The 24,368-nt window shown below is 30.9% G+C and overlaps 2 protein-coding genes and 1 non-coding gene across 4 annotated transcripts; 1 reads left to right on the forward strand and 2 right to left on the reverse strand.

Moving 5' to 3' along the window:
* Window positions 1-3,452: 3,452 nt before the first annotated feature.
* Window positions 3,453-3,573, reverse strand: TRNAL-CAA (transfer RNA leucine (anticodon CAA)). Its single transcript has 2 exons — window positions 3,536-3,573; window positions 3,453-3,498 (listed from the first exon to the last, which is right to left on the reverse strand). It is a non-coding gene; the product is annotated as a tRNA-Leu (tRNA).
* A 9,668-nt stretch (window positions 3,574-13,241) lies between these two features.
* On the forward strand, window positions 13,242-16,557 carry LOC107162751 (uncharacterized). 2 transcript variants are annotated; one of them, XM_089221025.1, is made up of 2 exons: window positions 13,242-13,393; window positions 15,055-16,557. In XM_089221025.1, exon 2 carries the CDS (start codon window positions 15,136-15,138, stop codon window positions 16,156-16,158), a length of 1,023 nt encoding a protein of 340 aa, XP_089077151.1. In that variant the 5' UTR covers window positions 13,242-13,393; window positions 15,055-15,135; the 3' UTR covers window positions 16,159-16,557. The 2 variants fall into 2 exon arrangements, with proteins under 2 accessions (XP_089077151.1, XP_015365251.2); XM_015509765.2 differs by having other exon boundaries at window positions 13,250-13,404.
* A 3,028-nt stretch (window positions 16,558-19,585) lies between these two features.
* Window positions 19,586-22,479, reverse strand: LOC107162753 (uncharacterized). The gene is made up of 3 exons (XM_089219418.1): window positions 21,865-22,479; window positions 20,911-21,703; window positions 19,586-20,140 (listed from the first exon to the last, which is right to left on the reverse strand). The coding sequence occupies exons 1-3, from the start codon at window positions 21,922-21,924 to the stop codon at window positions 19,938-19,940; spliced, it is 1,056 nt and encodes a 351-aa protein (XP_089075544.1). The 5' UTR covers window positions 21,925-22,479; the 3' UTR covers window positions 19,586-19,937.
* Between the last annotated feature and the right edge of the window lie 1,889 nt (window positions 22,480-24,368).

Raw genomic sequence — 24,368 nt, forward strand, 5'->3', positions numbered from 1 at the left:
GTAATAGCAATTGAAACTGAGCAACGCGTGTGCGGTATCGACGTATTGTCCGAACGGTTCCAGATAAACGTTCTGGACTAGAATCTAGATACGATAATCCATTATTGATTTTATCTTTTGCTATTTATATTGTACTGCAGGGTATCGCAAAACAATGCGAATTAACAATTTACTATTTTTATTTTGGTTTTCATATAAAATCATTATTTAATCATACATTATAAAGTATTAAAGTATAATACGAGTGTCGATTACTCAGTAGTATTGTGTTATACTATTATAATATGTACTACACGGGCCAAGGGAGGGGCCCGGGCCCCCCTCTAAATACGCCACTGCATTACACCATCTTGAGAGTATCATACTTAAGCTCAAGTATCTATAAGTTATGATATATTAAAATAATTACATATATTAATTTAGAACTCGGGTGTTTGAACTTCCTATTTATCAAATTTAATGCTAACCTACTTAGTTACTAATTTAATTTATGTTTTGCTGAATCAAATAATATACAGTTTTTATTTTGCATATGTAATGGTTTTGTATTTTAAATGCACATTTTGGGATTTTAAAAATAAAAATGCATATTTTAATTAATTTTAAAAAAATTTAAATAAACGACTATACTATTAATTCCAACAATTTGTACAGCTATATATAGTTTTGTAGGTGGGGTAACTACAATATATCAAGCATTGACGTATAATATAAATGTTTAATATCTTTAATTAGATTCTTAACTTAATAATATGTAGCAATAATAGAATTTTATATACGGCGACGACTGACAACGTATAAATACGACTTAATTTGCCATGTCAGTCGAAACGTGTATTATATGTAAATTTAAAAAATTATTTTGAATTGTATTAAACAAAAAAAATAAAGTAAAAAAGCGGGTAAGTGGATGTCGCTCTGTTGTACATAAGGTTACAAGTGGGTTACTGAAATGGATGTTATTAAATTTGAACTCAATGATATAATATCATTGTATATGAAAAACGATTCAAAGTGGAGATGGTTTTTTAGTCTAGGATATGTTATACTATATTATTATATTGTTATTATTTCAATAAAAAAAAAAAAAAAAAATGTAGGTACCTACCTATAAAATAAATTCCAAATTAATCTAATCACGAATCAGATTCATTATGTGCCCGACTCACTCAGTCATTCAAAGAAGGTCTGGAGGTATATACAATTTTTATTATAAAGTATTAATATAAGTCATTAATGATATTAACTATATTAATATTAGGGTATAAAGTATACTCATCTAGACATTTTAAGTACCAACGAATAATATTTTTAAATTACCACAATATAACTAAGAATTTTAATTTAATTTTTAGTTTTATTTAAATAAATAAGCCTCGGCGTCTATGGCCATTCGCATACAAGTAGTTTAAAGTAAACAATTTTTTAAAGATACAGTATTTACATATTATATAAGCAAGAACAGATTATAAACTATTTTATAAGATTAGTTTTAATTAAAAAAGTCATCATGTGACTTATGCCTTATGCCCTTATGGCATATGGATGGAATATTGGAATAAGCTTCCGACATGATATATTTGATACCTACAACTGTTATTCTTGGTTATTAAATATGTTATTTCATCCAAAATTAAAATAACAATAAAAAACTGTGTTTGTATAGTTTTTAGATTTTTTGTCACAGAATTAACTACTTAGGTACATGGAACATGGAACCTTGTTTTACATTTTCAATCTAAGTAGTAAAAATTAAACATTTTATACATTTTTAACAAACAAAGAATTTGTAAATTTTTACAAAATTTGAGCTTTACATGATTATAAAAAAAAAACGCGCACATATATTTTTTTAATATTTTCTAATTGTTGTTATATAAACTTATGAGGAATCTTGTATTTAATTTTCAAGCTTTTTTACCAAACAAATAAAATTTTATTGTCATTTATAAAAAAAAAAAACTAAAAATATTGAAAATTTCAAATGTCTATAAATAACTTAAAAATTGAAATATTTTGAAAATATTATCATGCATAGAAAATGACAGTATAAATATTTTGTGAAAATGTCTCATGTATTTACTGTAATTTGTTTTAGAGGTACACCTATATCTAAGATAGATTTTCTCAAAAATTGTTTTTGCGTAAAAATTGCCGTTTTTCCTTTTTTTTTTGTTTTTCTTTGTGCTTTTGAAAACTTTTGGGAATTTCAAAATTTTACCTTCCTAACGCAAGAACTGGATTCACTTTACAACCGGAAAAGCTACTGAAGTTGAAAATCGGAGCACTACATATATCGTGTACAGACAAAAAAAAAACTATATAAAAAAACTTACATAATTGTAAAATCAATTCATCGCTTCGCTCAGAATCTAAAATAATAAATTAATGTTTTATGAACTATAGTATTTTTTTTTTGTTTATTGAAATTGAACATTATAGCTTCGATAACATAGGCCATTAGTTTTTGTTTTATGATAATTGTTTATATTGTTATTTTCTAAAAATGCATATTTAGTAATTTTGGTACTTGTTTGTTATCGCTCCGCCAGTACAACGTATAAAATTTATTTCCCCGCCACTCTTGTTTGTTATCGCCCCGTCATAAATAAAATATATTATAATACAATAAAAACATGTATTATTATTATAGATTTACAAAGGAGGCCATTTAAAATTAAATTCGCAAAGTGTAGTTATTTCCTAAAATATTTCCCAAAATAGATCATCTATCATGAGCTAAACACGATAACTATATGTGGGGCGATAACAAATAAGAATGGCGGGGAGATAAATATTATACGGTGTACTGGCGGGGCGATAACAAACAAGTACCGTAAATTTTAGTGTATATTTCGTAATTTTTTAGCGCATAACAACTGATCCTTACATATTATTGTTTATTAAGAGGATGTTACACAAACACAACTACACAACCAGTTGTTGTCTCCGTCTTGCAAGTGCACAATATACCAAAGTTACGCTCAGCTAGCAAATCACGTTTAATTCCGTTAGTTAAAAAATTAGAGTAAATTTATTTTTTATGAAACTTGATGTTAAGAACATTATCTGTGTTTGTAAGTGGGTTTTTTTACAATAGTTTAATTTTGTACCAAGTTATGCGTATATAAAAAAGCGTAAATTAAAAATGCTCATAACTCATTTAAAAAGTAAGTTATCGTAAAAAACATACATACAAACACAAATAATGTTCTTACTATCAAGACATCAAGTATCATAAAAGATAAATTTACTCTAATTTTTTAACTAACGGAATTAAACGTGATTTGCTAAGCGTGAATTTGTTATGTTACACACTTGTAAAACGGAGACAACAAATATGTGTGTAGTGCCCTCTTAAAATAACCATTGATTATAAAATAAAATCCTTTAACAACGAAATAACAATATTTGAATATTATGAAAAATGTTTTAAAAAAATGCAAAAAGTTTGTCAGAAGTGGGATTCGAACCCACGCCCTCAGATGAGGACCAGAACGCTCAAATTAAGCCTACATCATAGGCCAAGGTTATCCTTGAGTCTGGCGCCTTAGACCGCTCGGCCATCCTGACATGTTGTGTAATTAATTAATATGAACTATCTGTATAAGCACATCTCTATAGAAATAATTTGTTAATTTTAACAATTCATATTTATTTTCTAATCATGCTTAATTAATTAAAAATGTTGTATTAAATACATATTTAAGACGAGTATTTACCAAAACGTAGGTCAGTGTAGTTGTACTGACGTCTGACATTGTAGTAATTTTATGCGAAGGCAACATAATATTATTATCACTTGGCTATGACAAAATATGAAATAGGTGATGAACTAATAAACTATTAAATATCTACGCATGTTTATCCCCAAGGGGATATTATTAAGCAATTGCCAAAAGACACATGTTATATAATATAAATATATAATATATATTATTAAAATACATTAATACGGTACCTATTACTTATACAAAAAATAAAGTAAATAAGTTAAATTGTTAAAGTTAGGTTACAAAACTAGTAACACTTTTTCAAATGTACCTAACTAACCAGGGGTTAAAGTGGGGGGGACGCAGGAGGACTCAGTCCCCTTACCTCTGACGGCGGTTAAAAAGCGTCCCCTTTAACAAATTAGGATTTTATACATTAGAGTATTAGACATTATACATAAAATTATATATGGAACGCTTAAAACTTTTTGGAAACATTAGTCCCCTCTGGAATTTTTTCCCACTTTAACCTCTGTAACTAACTTAATAAGCTAATTTTTTCCCATCAGCTTAAGAGTACGTAACAGTGGAATTTGTTGTATCCGTCTTATCAGTGCGTAATATATCAAATTTACGCTCAGCAGAACACTTTTAGCTCCTTTAGTTTAAAAATTACAGTGAGTCGACCTATTATGAAACTTGATGGTAAGAACATTATCTATGTTTGACGTTTGTAGGTTGGTTTTTTACGATAATTCAATTTTTAAGTAAGTTATGAGCATTTTTAATCTACTGTATATTATATGCTCATAACTCACTTAAAAATTGAATTATCGTAGATAGATACAATACAATGTACATATACATAATATTATGTAGGTATATATGCAAAGGTGCCTTTATATGCTAACTGGCTACCATAAACCTTATAACAACAAGTTAATATACATTTTCATAGAAAATCATCATTTTAGCCAAACGTATTTATTTAAAATCTTTCACATACCAAAAAAGTGACAACAACTTTTACAAGTTTGAAAAAAGCTTCTTTCAATTTCAAACCAAAGTTCAAACCGAAATTTTAGATTTTGAGTGGAGCTAGGAATGTATTGATTTTACCATGATGTGTGTGTTTTGTTTTTGCATGTGTCTGTCATCACGTTTTGGGGCAGTGAATGTGCTTCGATTTTCGACTTTAGTATACCTCGTTCGATTAGTAAAAGGTGAATCTAGTTGGTGTTTTTTTTTTTTTTTTGGGGGGGGGGTCAAAAGTAAAAAATTCTCAATATTTTTTTAAATAACCGGGATATACAAACTAAAAATTAAAGGAAAAACAGGGAATTTTACACACAATCAGTTTTCGACAAAATCTATTTTGGTTTTTGATATAACTTTAAAACAAACGATATCTAAGATATCTCCTCTACATTGTGGTCAGCACAAGTATAGCTGTTTTTAATTAAATATCATATAGGTATATTTTTTTTATATAGTGTATAATTTGCATTTCATATTAAAAATAACTTGTGTAGTTGTGTGTGAATAGACAAATAATGGACATTAATTCATTACTAAATTATCTAAGGAAATAAACACATTAGTTATCAATAATTTTACTAGAGTATGAACAAATTTCCGTAGTGCAAGTTATTGCAGGATTTGGGTAAGGTCATAACTAATAAAAAATATTAACACTTAACATGTCCACTACCCTAGATAAATTAATAAAAATTAAATGAACATTAAACATACTTTATATGTATTATCTACTCTAGATTGCAACATATTTTTAGGGCTATGGATGTTTTAAAAAATTATTCAATTTTACACTTATTTTTGAAATTATGTTAATTTTTAATTAATATTTTATGATATAAAAATCTTTTAATATTACGTAAAACTGGCACTACCGTATTCAAAAAAAATTTTCAATTTACCAATTTAGGTTAATAAAAACTCCATAGCCCTAATTATAGAAAATAGTAAATCAATAACTTAACTTAACTTAATTATTTAAACATAAAATTAACAATTAATGTGACAATCAACAAATGTTACAAATATAGAAGTAGTTGCGGTCTTGATGCTGCGCTGTTTTCTTTTTTCATCTGAATGAAAATGAAAAAAAAACATTAAGTTATTTATAGAAATGATTTATTGTATAAAAAAATTGTTTATCCATACTTATTAAGTTATCAGTTGAGATGTACTATGCTGTGACTAACCACAATAACAAATTGTATTTGTTCATCCAATCTTGTTATAAATATTTGAATTAAAAGTTAGTACTACAAATTGCAATTGAAATTTGAAAGAAAACAAAATTAATTTTCTAAAATATAAGCAAAAATTATGATAAATATCAAATTATTTATTTTATAAAAAAAATTCATACTTACATAATAATTTGTTTAGATTGTTTAAAGATTAAAATATAATATGTAAAGAAATATGGATATTTTATTCTTTTATTCCATATTAATTTATAGTCATCGGATACCAGTAGCAAGCAATGTAAATTTGCATTAATTGCTGGTCAAATTAAGCTTTCTAGTCATATAGTTCATTGTATTTTTTGATTAATCATATAAACTCTACTAATTGCCACTGAAATAAAATTAAAATATTTGAACCATGGTTATTATTTGTCAATAATATGTATAAATCATTTAATAAAAAAATTAATAAAATTCTAATATATTAAATTTGGATTGAACTTACCAATAAATTATACAAATAAGGTGTCGGCAAAGTACGAAATCTGATTCCCAAATACCTTATAATATTACTGATTGGAAAGAGGTATATTTTTAATTAAATTCAAATTTGTTAACCAAAATACAACATTAAAACACGATCAAAAAATATAACAGGTATGCATCACGAATTAAGATACGTATTATTATTCGTGGTATGGTATGCATTGGAATAATTGGCTTAACCTTTAAATTTATATTTTAAATAATACACATAACGACATAACATAGTATTTACTTAAAACGTTTTCTTTGGTTAAACAGTCAAAGAATAGTAATTAATTTATAATTAATATTCCATACTTGATAATGGAAAACTAACATTAACGAATAACGATTAACCACATGTTTTCAGAAACGGTTTACCGACATTTATTATCGTCTATCTACTAATACGTGATAAGATCGTATACCAGGAATCAGTAACCAGTGATATATTTTGTAACCATGATGGTAAAGTGTAAAATGTTAAAATGTTATTTTTATACTTTATAGCTGATACAGCTGCGCTTCTGCTGGCTAGTCGTTCACCGACACTTGGCGTTCGGGTGGGAGTGATGATAAGACACCTTTTTTTTTTTTTTTTTTTTTTTATTGGTATTGTTTATCTATCTTGTTATTATCGATAATGACCGTTATGGGTATTGTTAAATTGAGATAAAATTTCATTTTGACTTCTGGTTTTTACTGTTGGGTTTGTAAAATTGCCCAGTAGCAGCAAATTGAACGAATATTTAAGCATTAATAAGTCGCAAACTAATTACTCAAATAAAATTCTGTAAACGTTAAAATTATTTTTTTCAGTATGTTTATAGATTTTCGTTATTAAAAATAGGTATTACCATTTGAAAATCTAAAGTTGATAGTGTTTTATCTAATAAGGGAGGTAGTTAAAATTATGAAAATTGTAACACAGTGTAAAATAGTAAAACCTAGAAAGTTTAAAAAAAAAATTATTTTAAAATTCCTAATACTTACCGAGATATTAACTGGTTCATGATAAAAAAATCACCCTGTATTATACTATTATTGTTATCTAGTTCAAAACATGCATTGTGCTGTGCATGTAAAACAATAGTTATTAACATTTTTTCCCATAAAAAGTTACTATATTGTTTTATTAACAAATTTGATATTTGATTGAGTACTTTTTAATTACAATAAATATTGACTTTATTACCGCGTCGTTATCATTTTTATTTTTTACGACTACAATATCATTTTAATTGTTATTACTCAGTACAAACTTCTGAAATAGAATAATAATTAATAACATTATTATATTATTATAAATTTGCAATTTTGACTAAAGTTTTGTTTTTTTATGTATTTATAAACTCACCGATCATGTGCTATGTGCTCTCTATTGTGTAACATAATGAATGATTCGTTGTTATGCAAAACGCTCTTATCTTGTTGGAATACTTATAAAAAATTAAACAAACATCATTGTTTTTCACTTTAAATCAATTATTCTACGTGTTCATAAAATTTTTGTGTTTTTCGATTTTAATTTGTAATTAAAAATATTGAAAGCAAAATACGTTTGAAAAAAATACTGTCATAGTAGAAAATATAAATGAACTATTCAGAGATAGTAATTATACTCTACAATATTAATTAATTTTAATTTTATAAAATGAGAGTTTTTTATTGTTTAATAAACAATATTATTTTTACTATAGTAGGTACCTACTTCTATAATAATTATCAACAGGTTCCATTTTCAAAATAGGAAATATTTTTCTCAACACTATAATATGATAATCATTACCTAAATGTGCTTTAATATAAACTCATAATTCATAAATAGGCCTAGAATTTTGAAAAAAAGCATTTTTTTTCTTGATGTTTTGTAATGTTGGTCCGTAAGTATAAACTAGTTATTTTTGAGATTTTTAGGACATTAAGATCCCAGCCCTAGTCATAACATATTTTATTGACAATCATTTAGACTGAATTACAAAATATTTTGTTTAGTTTTATTAAATGAGTGTTATATAAAGTTTGTAACCGTATAAAAATATAAAATGTATTTATTTGAATATTATTTTATTAATTTCACTATAGAAAAAAATATATATGGTGACATTTCGAATTGCATAAAATCCTAGCTGATATATCATTTACGTTTACATTTTTTTATTGTGAAAAAAGTAAAAACATTGTTTAACCCTTGACCACTGCACTAAGAAATGTATGCCGATGTATAAACCGTATAGTATAATATATTACTTAAATTGGAAACAATTAAAACTTCTCTTTTCTCTTATCAAGTATAAAATCATGTCTCAGTAAATTGTATATGGTATAATGGTATATATTCGTACATATGTTTTGCCCAGAGATGTCTGATTGTGGCTAGAGTAAAGCCGATATTGCATCCAAATAGAAATAATAAGTACATCCCTTTTCGTATATTCCAATTACGACATTACGTCCTAACCACGGATTAATTATATTTTAAGCAGTGATCCTAATAAGTCTATAACACATATCATCGGTTCAAAGAATAACAATAACAATAAATCAAATCAAATATTATACAATAATTGTTTTACTGATCACTTATTTATCAATCATCATAGAAAATATAATTTTATTTATATTAGTAAGTCTTAAATAATTATACGTAGAATAATATTATTAATGCGTCAAACTTATAATAATTTAATATAATAGCACTATTTTAATATTGCTCAATAAGATTTAAGAAGTATAAAAATGCATCATATATTCCATAGAGTAATAAAAGAATAATAATAATAATTTGATAGAGTATTACTCTATGATATATTCAGGTTGTATAAAACGTCTATTTATTTAATGTCTATTATTGAATTATTTTGTAAACATCAGACTGTTTAACTGTTGGCATAAAGCATAATGAAATATTGTAGCACAAAATAAATGTTCCTAATTTCCTATATGGGAATATATAATATTATGCAGTCCGCTATATCTACAGTTGTTTTTTGTGTCTATAAATGTTGTACATGCAAAACAGCTTGGAAGGTGGGGGGAAATTAATAAAACCAATCGATTTTAGTGTGTCTACCACCAACACCAAATAGTTCCAGATTATTTAAAGATGTTACAAAAAAATCAGTTTGTGAAATTCGAATTCAAACATAAATAAACAATTTTTTAAAGCTTATAAAAAATTATTTAAAATATTTTTATGTTGAGCCTGTATTTTTTTCAGCCGATTTAAAAAAATAATATATTCAATTATATTATATATTTATATCAAAACATTGTCTTATTATGTTTTCGTTCACTTCAAAAAACAATTGATAAAATTAATATTTGAGGTATTTTTCAATGAAGTTTATTTATTATTTTTTTAGGTTCTATAAGTTTACAATTTAACATTATACCGGAACTGAATCGATTTAGACCTTGGTCATACGAGTATTGAAAGAACGGACGTTATTAGTAGTTATAACGTCCGTCGTAGCACTTGTTATCGGACGTCGTCGACGTCGACCAGACGGTAAATTCGACGGACGTCAAGTGTGTGACTGACGACACAGTCGTGCAGTAAATCACATAATTCAACAACGGACGTTATAAAGTCCGTCGTAAAATTTCCTCAGTGAAACGCTCGTGTGATCGAGGCTTTACTTTAAAATTACAGTAAAACTTCTCTATAACGAACTCTTTATTTAAACGGAATCCTCCTTATAACGGGAAATGTCAATAGTCCCGGTGCAAATAATATATGAAATTTCTACCTCTCTATGACGGAAAACTCTTTATAACGGAAAAATGTTTGATCCCATTCGATTTCGTTATAGAGAGGTTTTACTGTATGTACTTGTATTTACTATTTACCTTTGTCCCCGTAATAAAAATATATCTAACACGGAATCAATACAACACCATTGTTTTATGCTATACAATTTAAATTTAATAATATAAATGTCCACGGCCTCAGATGAATATGTTGTACGCACGTCCTATGCCTGTAGCCGATCACTTTATGGCGTCTTGCACCAATGCCGACGGACAAACGGCCGCTGAAGTTTACTTGGGCGAAGTGTGCGAAACGTGTTACGCACATTGCGCTGGCGGAAAGACGGAACTGTGGCGGCACGCACGCGACGAGCACGGCGCAGACCCGAGACTGTTGTGTCACGTGCCTGGCTGCGGTAGGCGATTTTTCGCTGCGGCCATGTGCACAGATCACCGTGCGCACCACCGATACGATGGACATCACGACATCGCGGGTCCGAACGACCGGCCACCGTTGACGTGTGAGCTGTGCGGCCACCTGTCCTGGAACCCGTCCAAGTACGACAGGCACATGAACACGGCGCATCCCGAAGCCCTGGCTGCCTTATGTGGCGTATGTCACTCGTACAAGGGAGACGTGTTGTTACTCATCGACCACGTGCAGCGCCGGCACGCCCTCGAGATCTGTGCTGATATCAAGACAAAGACGACAGATAGTGAATCCGATCCGAAGTGGCCCTCCCGGCGGAATATACGGTGCACCGTGTGTGGCAAGCGGTACGGCAACAATCACAACATGTATAACCACAGGAAAGTGCACGGCCTCGCCAATGACGTTGTCCAATAACCTAACCAACCGCAGTGGTCGGACGCACTGTCAGCTATGTGCTAAATAACAGTTAAGTTAACTACTGTCCAGTCCACCCACAGTTATGCAGTATTCCGGCGAATCCATAGCTGCAGTAGTCTGCCACAGTCACATCATCGTCCTCTGTTGATGCATAATCAGTATATGATGACTATGATGGATATATATATAATTGTTTGCAATGTTGCAACGAATGTTCTGTGCATATTAATACTTATTGCAGTCTTTGTTGTGTAGTAGCTTAACATTATCATAACACGTTTCCCGGCTCTTTGCCGTTAACTTGCACCATTTTAGTTCTATGTCTGCACATTTCTGAGGAATATAATAAACCCATTTCTTACATTGTTTAAGTTTTATGTTGTAGCTCCTTAATGGGGTAGGTACTCATTTTTTGGTTTGAATACATTTTTTCCCACCCGACACCCGTTACTATATTTTATTGGTTTCTATATTATTATGTAGGAAGTTATTGACCTTCCGCGGAAGTAATGCGATATCAGTCCCCACGGCGTCATTGCCCGTTGGTTTAAACAGAAAAAAAGGTAGTTATTGACCTACATAATACGATTATAGCCGAAATGCGATCAAATGAAACACCAACGTACTTAATATAGCTCGCAATTACTTAAATATTTTTTAGTGATATAATAATAATATTTATATTATATTATATTATACAGGATTTATCGAATGAGTAGGTGAGGTGTGACTGACAAAGTAGGTATTTCTCTGTATATATTTTCTCATTAAAAGTCACAACATTGTATTCATTATAATATTTTACAACCTAGTTAATTCATTGTTGATAAGTTTATCTATTGTAAACATAAATTGTTTCTTATTTGGTTTTTGCCTGGCCTCGCATTGCAATAATAGTAACAACATACCTATTTATTGTTGTTATACGATCGTATATTTATAGTACGGCAGTGTAACTACAATATAAATATAATTGTGACCTGCAGAGTAAATATTAAATTGCCTTACAGATTATCAATAAAAAGTTAGTATAGCATACTTAACATATTATATTATTATCAGATATCATTTATCATATATTTTGAAATGTAGTCACATGATTTATTTTCTGTGTACATAAATAAATATAAAATATAACATATATTGTCATTTAAAAGGCTATTTGCTATAAGTGACACTTTCCATCTACCATCTAGTGTTGTAAATAACTCTCTATCGGATCAATAGATAGTTTTCATGTAGTTATTAGTTATATCATAATCATTATTATATAACTTGTTATAAACTGTTACCATTTTTGCTGTAAACGGTAGACATGAAAAAAGCGCCGTGTAAGTTACAACATTTTAATGTAAATGACATTTATATTAATTCAATGAGTAGGTTAGTAGATATACTTATAGTAAGCGACGTCATAACTTTGTGTTAAGCATCCAATTTCTTTTATTAATGACGTGTGCGCCATATTGTTGTTTAAAACAATTTAATTCATTGCCTATAGTATAATAATTATTATATAAGCTACAATCAAAATATGAGCAGTATATAATTCATAAGAAAAAAATAATACGGTGATAAAATTGTTTAGGTTAGTTTAGTTTATTCTTAATAATTATTGTGACAGCTGAAAAGTTTAGAAGTAGTTTATATCAATTATATCATATTATATAATAATGATCAAAAATTTCAAATATTTTATGATAAAACTATAAAAGAGATCACGGATCGCATATTCATAGGACGTAAAATATTATTACTATTATTGTTGTGCTTATGTTATTTTTGACAATACGATTTAAGAGTTTCAATTACTAATCAGTGAGTACATCCAGTGGTGTATTTAGGTGGGGGGTGTCCCGGGGGTTGACCCCTCCCAAATTTTTTCTAGTTCTATTCATTACTGAAGTATCCCAAAATACTGTTGACTAATGACGAAATATTTTAAAACTGCTTTGAAAATTGAATAATGTATATTTAATCGTATACTGTTATTCCATCAAATAGTCATTCTCATTAGCAAAATATTATTTGAACTTCAGTAAACGGTGAACTACGTAAATCTTAGAATTGTATTATCGTTTCGTGATTTTGGCGAGCCGTATTATTGGCTATAGCCTTATTATCTTCTTCGAATACAACAATTATTATTGCCTACTAATCGCTATAGCAAAGGCCAACGATATAAAGTGTACTGACTGTACTGTAACATCGTGTCATTGAACTATATAATATTATATAATTCAATGCACTGCTGTGTACAGTATACACTCGAAGTACGCTTTTATTTTCTGCTGAAATGCTGCCGACTGTTGACGTCGTAAATACGTCACATTTACGTGAGTATAAGGTACAACATTATGGTAATTTATTTTTCTAGCTTTAAGTCTTTAAGGACCCGTACGAAACTACGAACTATAATATGTAAAAAGAATAGTTAAATTAATTAATTTACTATAAAATTAAAAAGTATTTAATAATGTTACTGTGCTTTTAAAACGGTAAAAATGGCACAAAAGAAACAAACATATATTTCTTCTTTTATGAACTGTCGTAGTCAACCCGATTCAGATTGAATTAGAAGATGCGTCATGTTCATTATCACCCCCTCCAAAAAGTGAACACATTCTTCTACAATTACCTAGATTAAAAATACAGATAATTCAACCACTATATCTTTCATATCTTAAAAACTATACCTGATATTACTACTAATGTTATGAATGTATATGATATTATAGGATTTTATATAAACCGTACATTATCACAAAATGAAATATCTGATATTATGAATAATTTATGGGTGCCAGATATCAATTAAAAATTTCCAATAAAAATGTATATGAAAAAAAAAAAACAAGCAAGTAAATTTAAAGTTTCAATATTCGTGGCTTCTGAAGTATCCATGGCTATGTTATTCCGAAAAAGAATGTATGAATTCGTGATGAAACTATACTTGTGGAGATAAAGTATTAAATAAAGTATAGTAAGAAGTCAGAACACCCTCCCAAAATACGCCACTGAGTAGACAGTAAATTACCTATTATTTTCAATGCACATATATAGGTACCATATAACATGAAAATTGGTGTAACATTCCACGTTTGGGGAAAAAAATAAACTTATTGAGTTCAAACATTTAAGATTTAACTATTATTTTTAAAATGCATAACCGTATATAATAATTATATTTGTATAATATAATATAAATTAACGTATTATATGTAGTGATGTGAGTATATACCACTTAATACATTTTTGAAGGCAAGCATTGTATTTTGTATTGATAAATAACTTAATTTCGAATAGTGTCTAACGGCGGCGTAAGCGATCGGCCATAATTTTTGTAATCTACCTGATCGTCCTAAAGCTTTATCAAAAATCCACTTGTTGATAAATTATGGTTAGATATTAAATATTAAATACAATTTATCGGATACACGACAATTATATTCTCATTCTACCAGTTATCGGTAGAATATTCGTCTGTACATATATTATACTACTTTTCATTTAATTATTTATTGTATTAAATGAGTGACTCCCTTTTTGCATTTTTGTTATAAATATACTTAGGTATTTGCAAATTAATTATTTTCAACATAAAAGAATACAGAATAATGAAACTAATTTACTTAACGGAAATGGGAGTTTGCATTGTCATTTCATTTTAAGTATATACGTACGCTTCAATTGGTTTATGATGATAAGTTCATTAGATAAATCATTGTTGGTGTTACATAAGTTGGAATAAAGAATGGAGTGTCTGACTTGGTTTGTGCTTTGAGGAACTTTAAAGTTTAATAGATTTAAAAGGTAAGGAGAAGCTATTTCAACACACATAAACAAACCATATAAAAAAATCGAGTTCCAAAGTTCTTCTTCGATCAACTAGGTAGCCAGAAATTTGAATAAAATATTTATAAGTAGTTTTTGGTAGATCATTTTCTTTACTAAATTATAATATGTAAATCGATAAATAAAATTATTTTTTTGCTAGAGCCTGCATACGTCGGGTAATAATAAGATGAGCGGTGTGGCAGTTGACATCGGAAACAACTGAAGTAGTGACAGCGACGGGATGACCGTGCAGCGGGTGCGCGTGATTGCGCCGTCGTCCATGGGCAAACCGTCGAACTTGGAGGTGTTCAGAAGGTTCTTACGCGACGCGGGCATGACGGCGCACATTGATGATTCGATATACAAGGCCGGTGCAGACCTGTTCTACGCGAACACCGACCAGTTCAGGGCGGCCGACCTAGTAGACGCGCTGGTCGACAGCAGCACTGTGGTGTGGTGCGCACGCGGTGGCGAAGGCGCGTCCCGATTGATACCGTACTTGGAGGCGTTGCCGGCGGACCAGAAGCAGAGGATCCGGGATGCCCGGAAAACATTGATTGGATACAGCGATGCGACGGCACTGCACGTGTACCTGCAGACGGTGTACGGGTGGCAGACGATTCACGGCACAATGTTGGAAATGATCGCCAATGGCACGGTGGACAGGCGATCGGTGGACGCACTGGTAGCCCTGGTGACCGGCCGATCGGACCGGGTCCGGTACGAATTGCAGCTGGTATCGGCCGACGGCCTCTGGGACGCGGTGTCACTGCGGTCCAAGATGGCGGGTGGAAACTTGACGCTAATCGAGAACTCGCTGGGCACGCCGTGTAGCTTCCGGGGTGACGGGAAAATCGTGTTCCTGGAAGATGTGCACGTCCAACCGTACTCGTTGGAACGAAGCTTCGATCACATGAAGCTGGCCGGAGTGTTCGACGGTACTACGGCCGTGGTGTTTGGTTCGTTCGGTGTGAATGAGCAGCACACGGATAATTGTAACGATGTACCGTCGTCGGACGACCACTTGATGGCCCTGGTGTTCCAGCGGTTCGCGGCTGCTGTACCGTTCCCAGTGTTCCGAGTCGATGGCATAGGTCACAGTCACATCAACGATCCACTGCCGCTCAACACCGAAGCCACATTGGTGGGACCGACGTGCAGGTTCGACGACGACACCGGAACATGGTCTTACACGCTGACCGTCGACAACGTCTACAAAACGGAATTGCGGAACTGTGATCGATCGTCTGCTACAACCGCTTGACCAGTAGCTTAGTCTGTATAGGTAGGTTAGGGGGGTCAAGGGGCCATGCCCCCCCGTAGACTGGTGGATTTCTATTATATCTATTTTCGGCAGCCGATAAAATGTATTGTTTTATCCGAAGAGCGCTTAAATGGACTTGCATTACTTAATTGTTATAGAAATATTAGTATTCACTGTGAAGAAGTAATTGACGAATTTGCCAAATCTAAAAGACGAAAGGATTTTGTTCTGTGATCATTTTTCAATATTTGTTATATTTTATTATTAATTGTTATTTATTATATATTACGTATCATAATTAATTAAACCATTTATATTACTTATCAAATTATTTTATATATTTTATTGTACTGATAAACTGGATTTGTTTAAATAATAATATTTGCCTATTGGCTTACATGGTATGTACAATGTTTTTATCAGACTTGGGCTGAAATTTTATTTAAGATACCCCCCCCCCCACCCCGTAAATATGGTCTAGATCCGCGCCTGGCCCGTTGTACATTAATGTCTTAGATCCGCCCTGCGTAGTTGCGTTTGCTTTGACGTATACGTCTACCACGTGTTTTGTGCGTTTTGTTTTAATATATAACTATTATTATTTTATTATACTCAAGATTAAACGCGAAATAGCGAGTAAATACAAAGACAGTAAAGTAGCTCTTCTTAAATGTCGCATTCAATTTGGTTGTAAATAAACAGCATAATATTGAAAAAATAATACAGAATAAATTGTCTAAAAAGCTATTGAGTTTTAAAAGAGCAAAATTAATTATTTTTAATGAATCGACAGATCAACATGTTGAAAAAAAAGCAGAGTAAATAATTGTCTAAAAAACAATTGAGGTCTAATAGCATAAAAATATACCTCCCCTCTCCCAAACAAATACATAATTTCATCACCACTTGAATAGAATTACATATATCTAAAATCGTTATTTAAAAAATGAGTGATATCTCATCAAAAACACTCCGTGTAAAAACATCGCTAAGTAAAAAAAATCGCTTAAATTACAAAAGCTGTGATATCAAAAATTGGCTAAGTAATTTCATAAATTAATTAATATAAAAGTATTTATAACTGTTTGTATTTATTATTGTACCTTGTGAATTTATTTAGTGCAAATAATTTTACTTAGCTTGGCGGCTACTAGAATAGAATGTATTTAAATAGTTATATTTTTCTATATTTTAAGTATAGTAAAAATATTCAAAATGATGCGAATATTTATGTAGAAATCGAGACATTAGTTGTAGAGACTATTAACTGCGCCAAGCTAAGTAAAATTATTATTTGCACTAAATAAATTCACAAGGTACAATAAATACAAACAGTTATAAATACTTTTATATTAATGAATTTATGAAATTATGAAATTACTTAGCCAATTTTTGATATCACAGCTTTTGTAATTTAAGCGATTTTTTTTACTTAGTGATGTTTTTACACGGAGTGTTTTTAATGAGATAATGATAGCACATAATGCTTTTTATAGGTTAGGTACCCTATAATAGCTACATTGATATATTAATTATTGTTGTGAGTTAATTTGTCCGGTATTTCTGATGTCATTTTATTATTCTATTTCGGCTTATTATATAATATAATAGAGTGTCAATTATCCGCACTAATAAAGATCATGGGGTGAGTGAATAATTAAATAATTATTAAAAATGTACTATATATAATGCATACAAATTTAAATTTAATTATAGTGTTTTTGCTTATACATAAGTGATACATTTATGATTGAAATAACTTATATTAGTAAATACCTATAGCCTATATAAGTATGATCAAGTTTATAATCATGGTTTAGAACTTATAGCATTTGTATATTGATCATAAGTGATGTAAAACAGAGCAGAGTGATATACAAATACGTTCTTTAGAGAATTCTAATATGAAATTGTATTTAAATTTATATTTATATTTCATTTTGCTTATTTTGTGAGTTTTTGCATATTTGAGAGGTTTCTGCTTTTTTTTTTGTTATACTGACGTATATTTAACGATTTTTTTTTCGATTGATGGATAGTATATTATTGTTCAAAATACACTGATTATAATATTGAACGATTAATTATAAAATTTTGTTTTGAGTTTAATAATACTATTTATGTAGTTATCTGTCAAAAATGTTGCACATGAAAGTGATTTTCAATTCGAAAACGTTTAAAAACAAATAACAACTTTTGATTAAATGCTGCAATCACAGAGGTAAACATTTTATTAACAGCAACAAACTTTTAATAAATATATATATATTATATTATATAAATTTGTATCTTTTTTTCTACAGAACATTCAAAACCCATTTTTTAAAGATTTTATTTTTATTTTTTTAAATTCATTAATAAATAATTATATTTAAATTACATTTTTTATATATATTTATATGAAATGAATCCTTTTCTTAATGACTTCAAGTGTTTTTTTTTCATTTTTAGTGCATATTTTTAAGTTTATCGGGTCATATATTAAATAAACTCATATGTTAGTGATTTTTAGTGCTATAATAGTCTTGAACCCTGTTTATAATATTATAGTATTATACTTTTAAAAGTATATTTATCTATCTAGGAATGGTATATCTATTTAAAATTATTTTTAAAAAATGAATGAACAAATTTATTAGGTAAAGTCATAAACGGCTATACACCATAATGCCCATAATAATATAATATACACTCGTTAGTAGTAGATATTACTTATTTATTTGGTTATCTGGTACCTATTACATGTATGAATTTAGTCATACCAAATAACAGATTGGTATTCGGTACATTGATATGCTGTGTAAATAAAATAAGGTGAACAATAATGTTAATCTATTATTTGTGTGGTAATTTGAAACTCGACAGGTATATCGACGCTGTATAGGTACTGTAAATTATGAAATTATCTATACGTGATATTTAGTTAAATATCGTAAGTAGGTGTCCGCACGGTCGTAGAATATGCACAACGCGCATTAAACGGATTTTTATCATTTTTATCCGCAATATTTCTTTGACCTGATTTCATTGGCTAAACCAACATATAGGAATATTTACTTTAGGTTAAGTAAGAAGTAGTAATTAATAATAATATACATACTTTATCAAAACTCAATGTAATAACTTAAAATGTAGTAAGAAGCAACAGTTCTTATTTTCTATGCGAATTTTGTAGTTACATCAATAAAAAGATGTATTATTATATTTTATATTTATATGTGATATGTTGTAAAATAATTATTTATAAAACATTTAGATTTTTACTGTAGTATACATAAGGTATCCTTTTGAATTATTTTAATGGATCTAAATAATGTTGGATAAGTTGTTTTAAGAAATATTTGGTCTCGGACTGCTTACTGCAGTAGGACGTTTTCAATTAGGTAACTCTTTACTTTCAATATACGGTTTACAGACGTAAAATTACTAATAAACTTAAGTGCATTATATTCCACTAATTCGTATTTAAGTAGGTTAACTGATTCTTTTTGTGGACAACAGTATTGACTATTATGTTTCTTTATATTTATGTATAAATATAAATGGAAATAAATTAACAAAATTACATACAAGTTATTGATTAAATAGACTATGCGAAAACAAATTATTGAATTAGCTAAAAACATTATAGATAACATAACTAAATTGTACCCAGAGGGTAAGGCAATTAACTATTAAATAAATGAATAATACAATATTACAATGGATTAAATAATAATATCATAAATCTAATAATTTATGTTTAACTTGTTCATATAAAAGACTTTTGAATTAAAGATTTACGTTTGAATTGAAGATTGAGCTTTAATCAATTCGTTCAAAGCGTCTTGATACCGAGGTAAAGACAGTAAATATTTTACGAACTCTAAGTTTGGACGTGGTTTAACTGCCGATGGTTGGCCATTCGTATTGGTAATCAGAGGACAATAACCGGGTATGGACTTTAACTGGGGTATCGGGGACCGCGAACTCAATAAATAGTCTAACGGCGGTGATACCCGATTGAGCACGGTCGTTATCGGCCGACCTTTTAGACGACCCGATTGAGCACGATAAAAAAATAAAAATATTGTATACAACGTTGTCAGATTTTCACTAGTACCTACGTATGTTGTGTAGTAGATATTACCAATAGGTAATTACTAACACATTACTATATTAGTCGAAAACGATTTTACTATCGATCGATGGGTAGGCATACCCACGGAAGTTGAAAATAACTGGGATACATAGGAAAACAGAATTTTATCTACAACGATTGCACTAAATTGTGATTAACTGTTATTGTATGTACCTATGCTGTAAATAAGACTTGGTCACAGTTAGTCTGTTCTGTTGTCTCGCGCGTGCTCGTAGTGCGGTAGTGTGCGAATTTTACAATAAAATATGGAAAATAATGAAATAAAAATTATTTACCCGAGAGAGGTAAAGAGTTGGCAAATGTTGGAGCTTTCAAGTACAGGTTTATTGGGATACAGGTTTACTGGATCCAGGAAAAATGGTGAATTGTTGAAATGGTGTTGTACAAAAAATGATTGGGCAACAATCTATTCTTGCCAAGAGAAAAATATTGTACTGCAATCAAATTTTATTTTTTAATATTAATATTATACGATACAAAATGGCAACGTCGCACCTATTTTCGTGCTCAATCGTGTTGTTTTTTGGGTTTTTTTGGGTTCCAATTGTTTGATTCCAACCATGCTCAATCGGGTTGTGAAAAACGTCAATCGTGCTCAGTCGGGTTCCAGCCGTCTAACGGTGTCTGTTTCGGGCCGAGAATAGGTAACACGTCTTTGGAGGGCTGTAACGAGACGGGTGAACCAGGAGAAATTATTGGGACGGTTTCCGCTGGATGACTGGCCGGACCGTTGGCGAGCAATTGATTTTTAATCGCGGCCGCAGCAGATTCTTGCAGTGAAGAGGGAGTCATTTTTAAATCGGTCAACAGTTTTGCCAGTTCTTGGTTGAAATTGTGTGGGAAACTGACCGGTTCTATTTTCAGTAGGGATGGGTCGGTGGAACGGGACGATTCCGGTGAAATAGCGTTGGGCGACGATTGTTTGTCTGGTGCAGGAGCGAACGAAGGGCCAGCTTCGGCGATCGTTGGCGGAACGGAAGACGAAAAATGATTTCCGGCGAGTCCTCGTGACTGTAATACCGTGAGCGATGACGGTGGTTCTGCAATCTGACTGTTGCCGCGATTAGGCATTTGCATGTCAAGGCCGAACGGTCGCTGATGGTGGATCACACCAGGAACCATTGGATTTGGAGTCGTGCCGTTGTTAGGCCCGAGCTCTGACGCCGCGGGAAAATGCATAATCGTTATTCGATCGTTTACCAAAGGCGGTAAAATTGATTCGGATACCGACGTCGGTGTTTTCTGATCCGAGCCCGGTAACGACGAGTGGAAGTTTTTTAGGACATTCAACAATTCGTCATTGAGCGAAGTGTGTGCATTCGATACGGGCAAAGTCGTCGATAACTGTGTATTGGGCGTGGGCGTATCTGCTGTTCCAACGTCATATGTGGGCGTACAATGGACCTGAAAAAAGTAAGTTGTAGCGGTTACAAGATCTGTAAAAAATCTCAAACCGCCGTTTGGTTCTCAGATGACGGTCGTTCACAGCAAATCGTAAAATGTCGTCAGGAAAAGAGAATTCAACATTACATGCGTGAACACGAAATCGTGTAGAGCAAACGTACCGTATTAGAAGCGATTGTCATCGCCACCATCAGAATGACTGAAATCCTTTTGATCGACATTTTTTTGGCAATACAACTCGGACCAGCGTATTCGGTCGTTTACATCAATATTCCGACGAGCCCATCGTTTTATATACCTACCTATAGTAGATACTTACCTACAAGATACACGGCATCGCGCATAAAAACAAATCGTGTAGCTGATATACCATTCAGCGCACTATCGAATTTTTTATTTACAAGAAGATGTACGTGTCGTGATAAACAGATAATATCGTTGCGTGACATTGTACAGATCACGCAGTCGGTCCGATAGCAGAGTAAAATATCGCTCATGTTTTGTAACATGAATCTTATCGCATTTTAATTTGTGTATATAATATTATGTTTCGACATGTAACCATATAATTCTTGGCTATGTCATAATAAATGTTGGTACACAATATATAGCCACTAGAGTACCTAATATTTTACTTTCGTGTTAGTTGTTTAACATATTATACTTACCATACTTTTGGGCCTTGCTAATGCCTAATTAAGTAATAAGTACCTACTTATAGTACCTAAGTAATAACCATACAAAAAATTGGAATTTTGCTATAGGTAGGTATTGGTAAATAATGTCTTGAGTATACACTATATTTTTTAAATTGTATGTCGTATCTCAAAAATAATTTACGCTCGATACTTAGTCAATATACCAAAAATTGTTCTCGCTCCGCTCGATAAATTATATATTTATAAACAAAACATACTTATCGCTTTTCTTCCTTAATTTTCAGTATCAACCATCAATTTAAAAATATATAAAACTCATAAATATGTTAAAATTTTTATTGCTCAAATATTCCAAATACTTTGAGTTTCAATATTTTTTTGCATCTCATATCGTCCGCCGATCTATGACGCACTAGCCATGGCTTTACATTGATTTCTGGTTTCCAAAGATGTAAAAGAGGTCCATTTATTTTAATAAACATAAATTGGGAAATATGTTCAACAGTTAATCTTGTTCAAAGATCATTACAAATAATATTTAAAAGGCTAGAATATTATTTAAAAAGCCTCTTTCACACTCGGCTGTAGAACACTGAAAATAATCAGTTATCGATACTGCTGCAGGACGTTTATTAACTTGAGACATTTTACCTTACGTAGTTACGTACGGTTAGTTTATAATAAATTAAAATGAAATATAACACTAAACGAATACAGAATATACTAGATTTGCTGTTATCATACGTATCATTTGTAAATATTGTCATATTCAATGTATACATATTATTATTATTCAGCACTATAGTCTATTTATAATAACATTGTATATGTTTCTCGAGCGTTCGCCGTTCGGCCACGGGTAACCTCGGCGGTTGTAGAATGTAAATAGTTCTATCAATAACAGCCATAACAATAACCACAATCTTAGATTATACGAGTTACTGTATACAACACTGCATAGTGCATACTGCATACGGCATACTGTATACGACTTGATAGTTGATAAGCAATATTAAATTGTGAAATATTATATTTGATTTTAAACCACAAAATTTAAAAATCCAATTTTAAATTTTCAAAAACAATTAGTATAATAGTATATCCTTTTCTATTTGTCACCGTTCACCCTATACTCAACATTTACCCACCGTATACCTATAAAATGAATATTTTTTTCACGTATACGAATTTCTTTATAAATATTGTTATAAGTATACGCCGCGCGCCGTATACGCTCCAATACACCCCTGGTAGGTACTATAAATAATAACTATTATAAATTTATAACGTTATTTTACAATGTTTTATGGACGATGTTCATCAGACATCAATGGTTTTATACATTTTTGAATTTAGTAGTACCTGTTGCGCCAGAATAGTTCATACGAATTATGTAGTCAACTACTCTGACTCGCATCACTAGTCTCGAGGTGGGTGACCAAAATACGAAACATAATATAACGCAAATGTATAGTATAATAATGTGAGTCTATTGGACAATATATAAATACCTATAAAATACAATGATAAATACGGGCGCCCAAAATTGGTAATAATATATAACACAAATAAATAATATGATCAATCGATCAATATGTAAACAAAACAATAATTAAAATACGATAATATAAATTGATAGTAGAAATGATAATGGAAATGATAATAGTCGATCACCCGGTAAGACGATGAAGTGGACTGGACGGTCACTGGCATGGACTGCAGTGCTGCCTCCTGGAACCGTTTGACACGAATATTACAATGTTCCCACGACGGCGACGTGAAACGACGGGCCCTCCAAACTTCAACGGGGAATCCCGCGTTAACCACCCGACGCTCGTCCGCGTCAGCAAAACAACACGGCAACCCGCACCTGACAATCGAAACAATAGTTCGGTCGCGGTAGTGGGTTCCCCACAAACAATGTGGTACGGAACGGGCGTTCACGCCGCCAAAACCGACACACGACGTAATGACACACGACGGTGTCGTCAATTTGCACAATTAAT

Source organism: Diuraphis noxia, unplaced genomic scaffold (assembly GCF_037042655.1).
Source record: "Diuraphis noxia isolate RWA-SAM2 unplaced genomic scaffold, SU_Dnox_SAM2 contig0002, whole genome shotgun sequence".
In the NCBI taxonomy this organism is placed as follows: Eukaryota; Metazoa; Arthropoda; class Insecta; order Hemiptera; family Aphididae; genus Diuraphis; species Diuraphis noxia.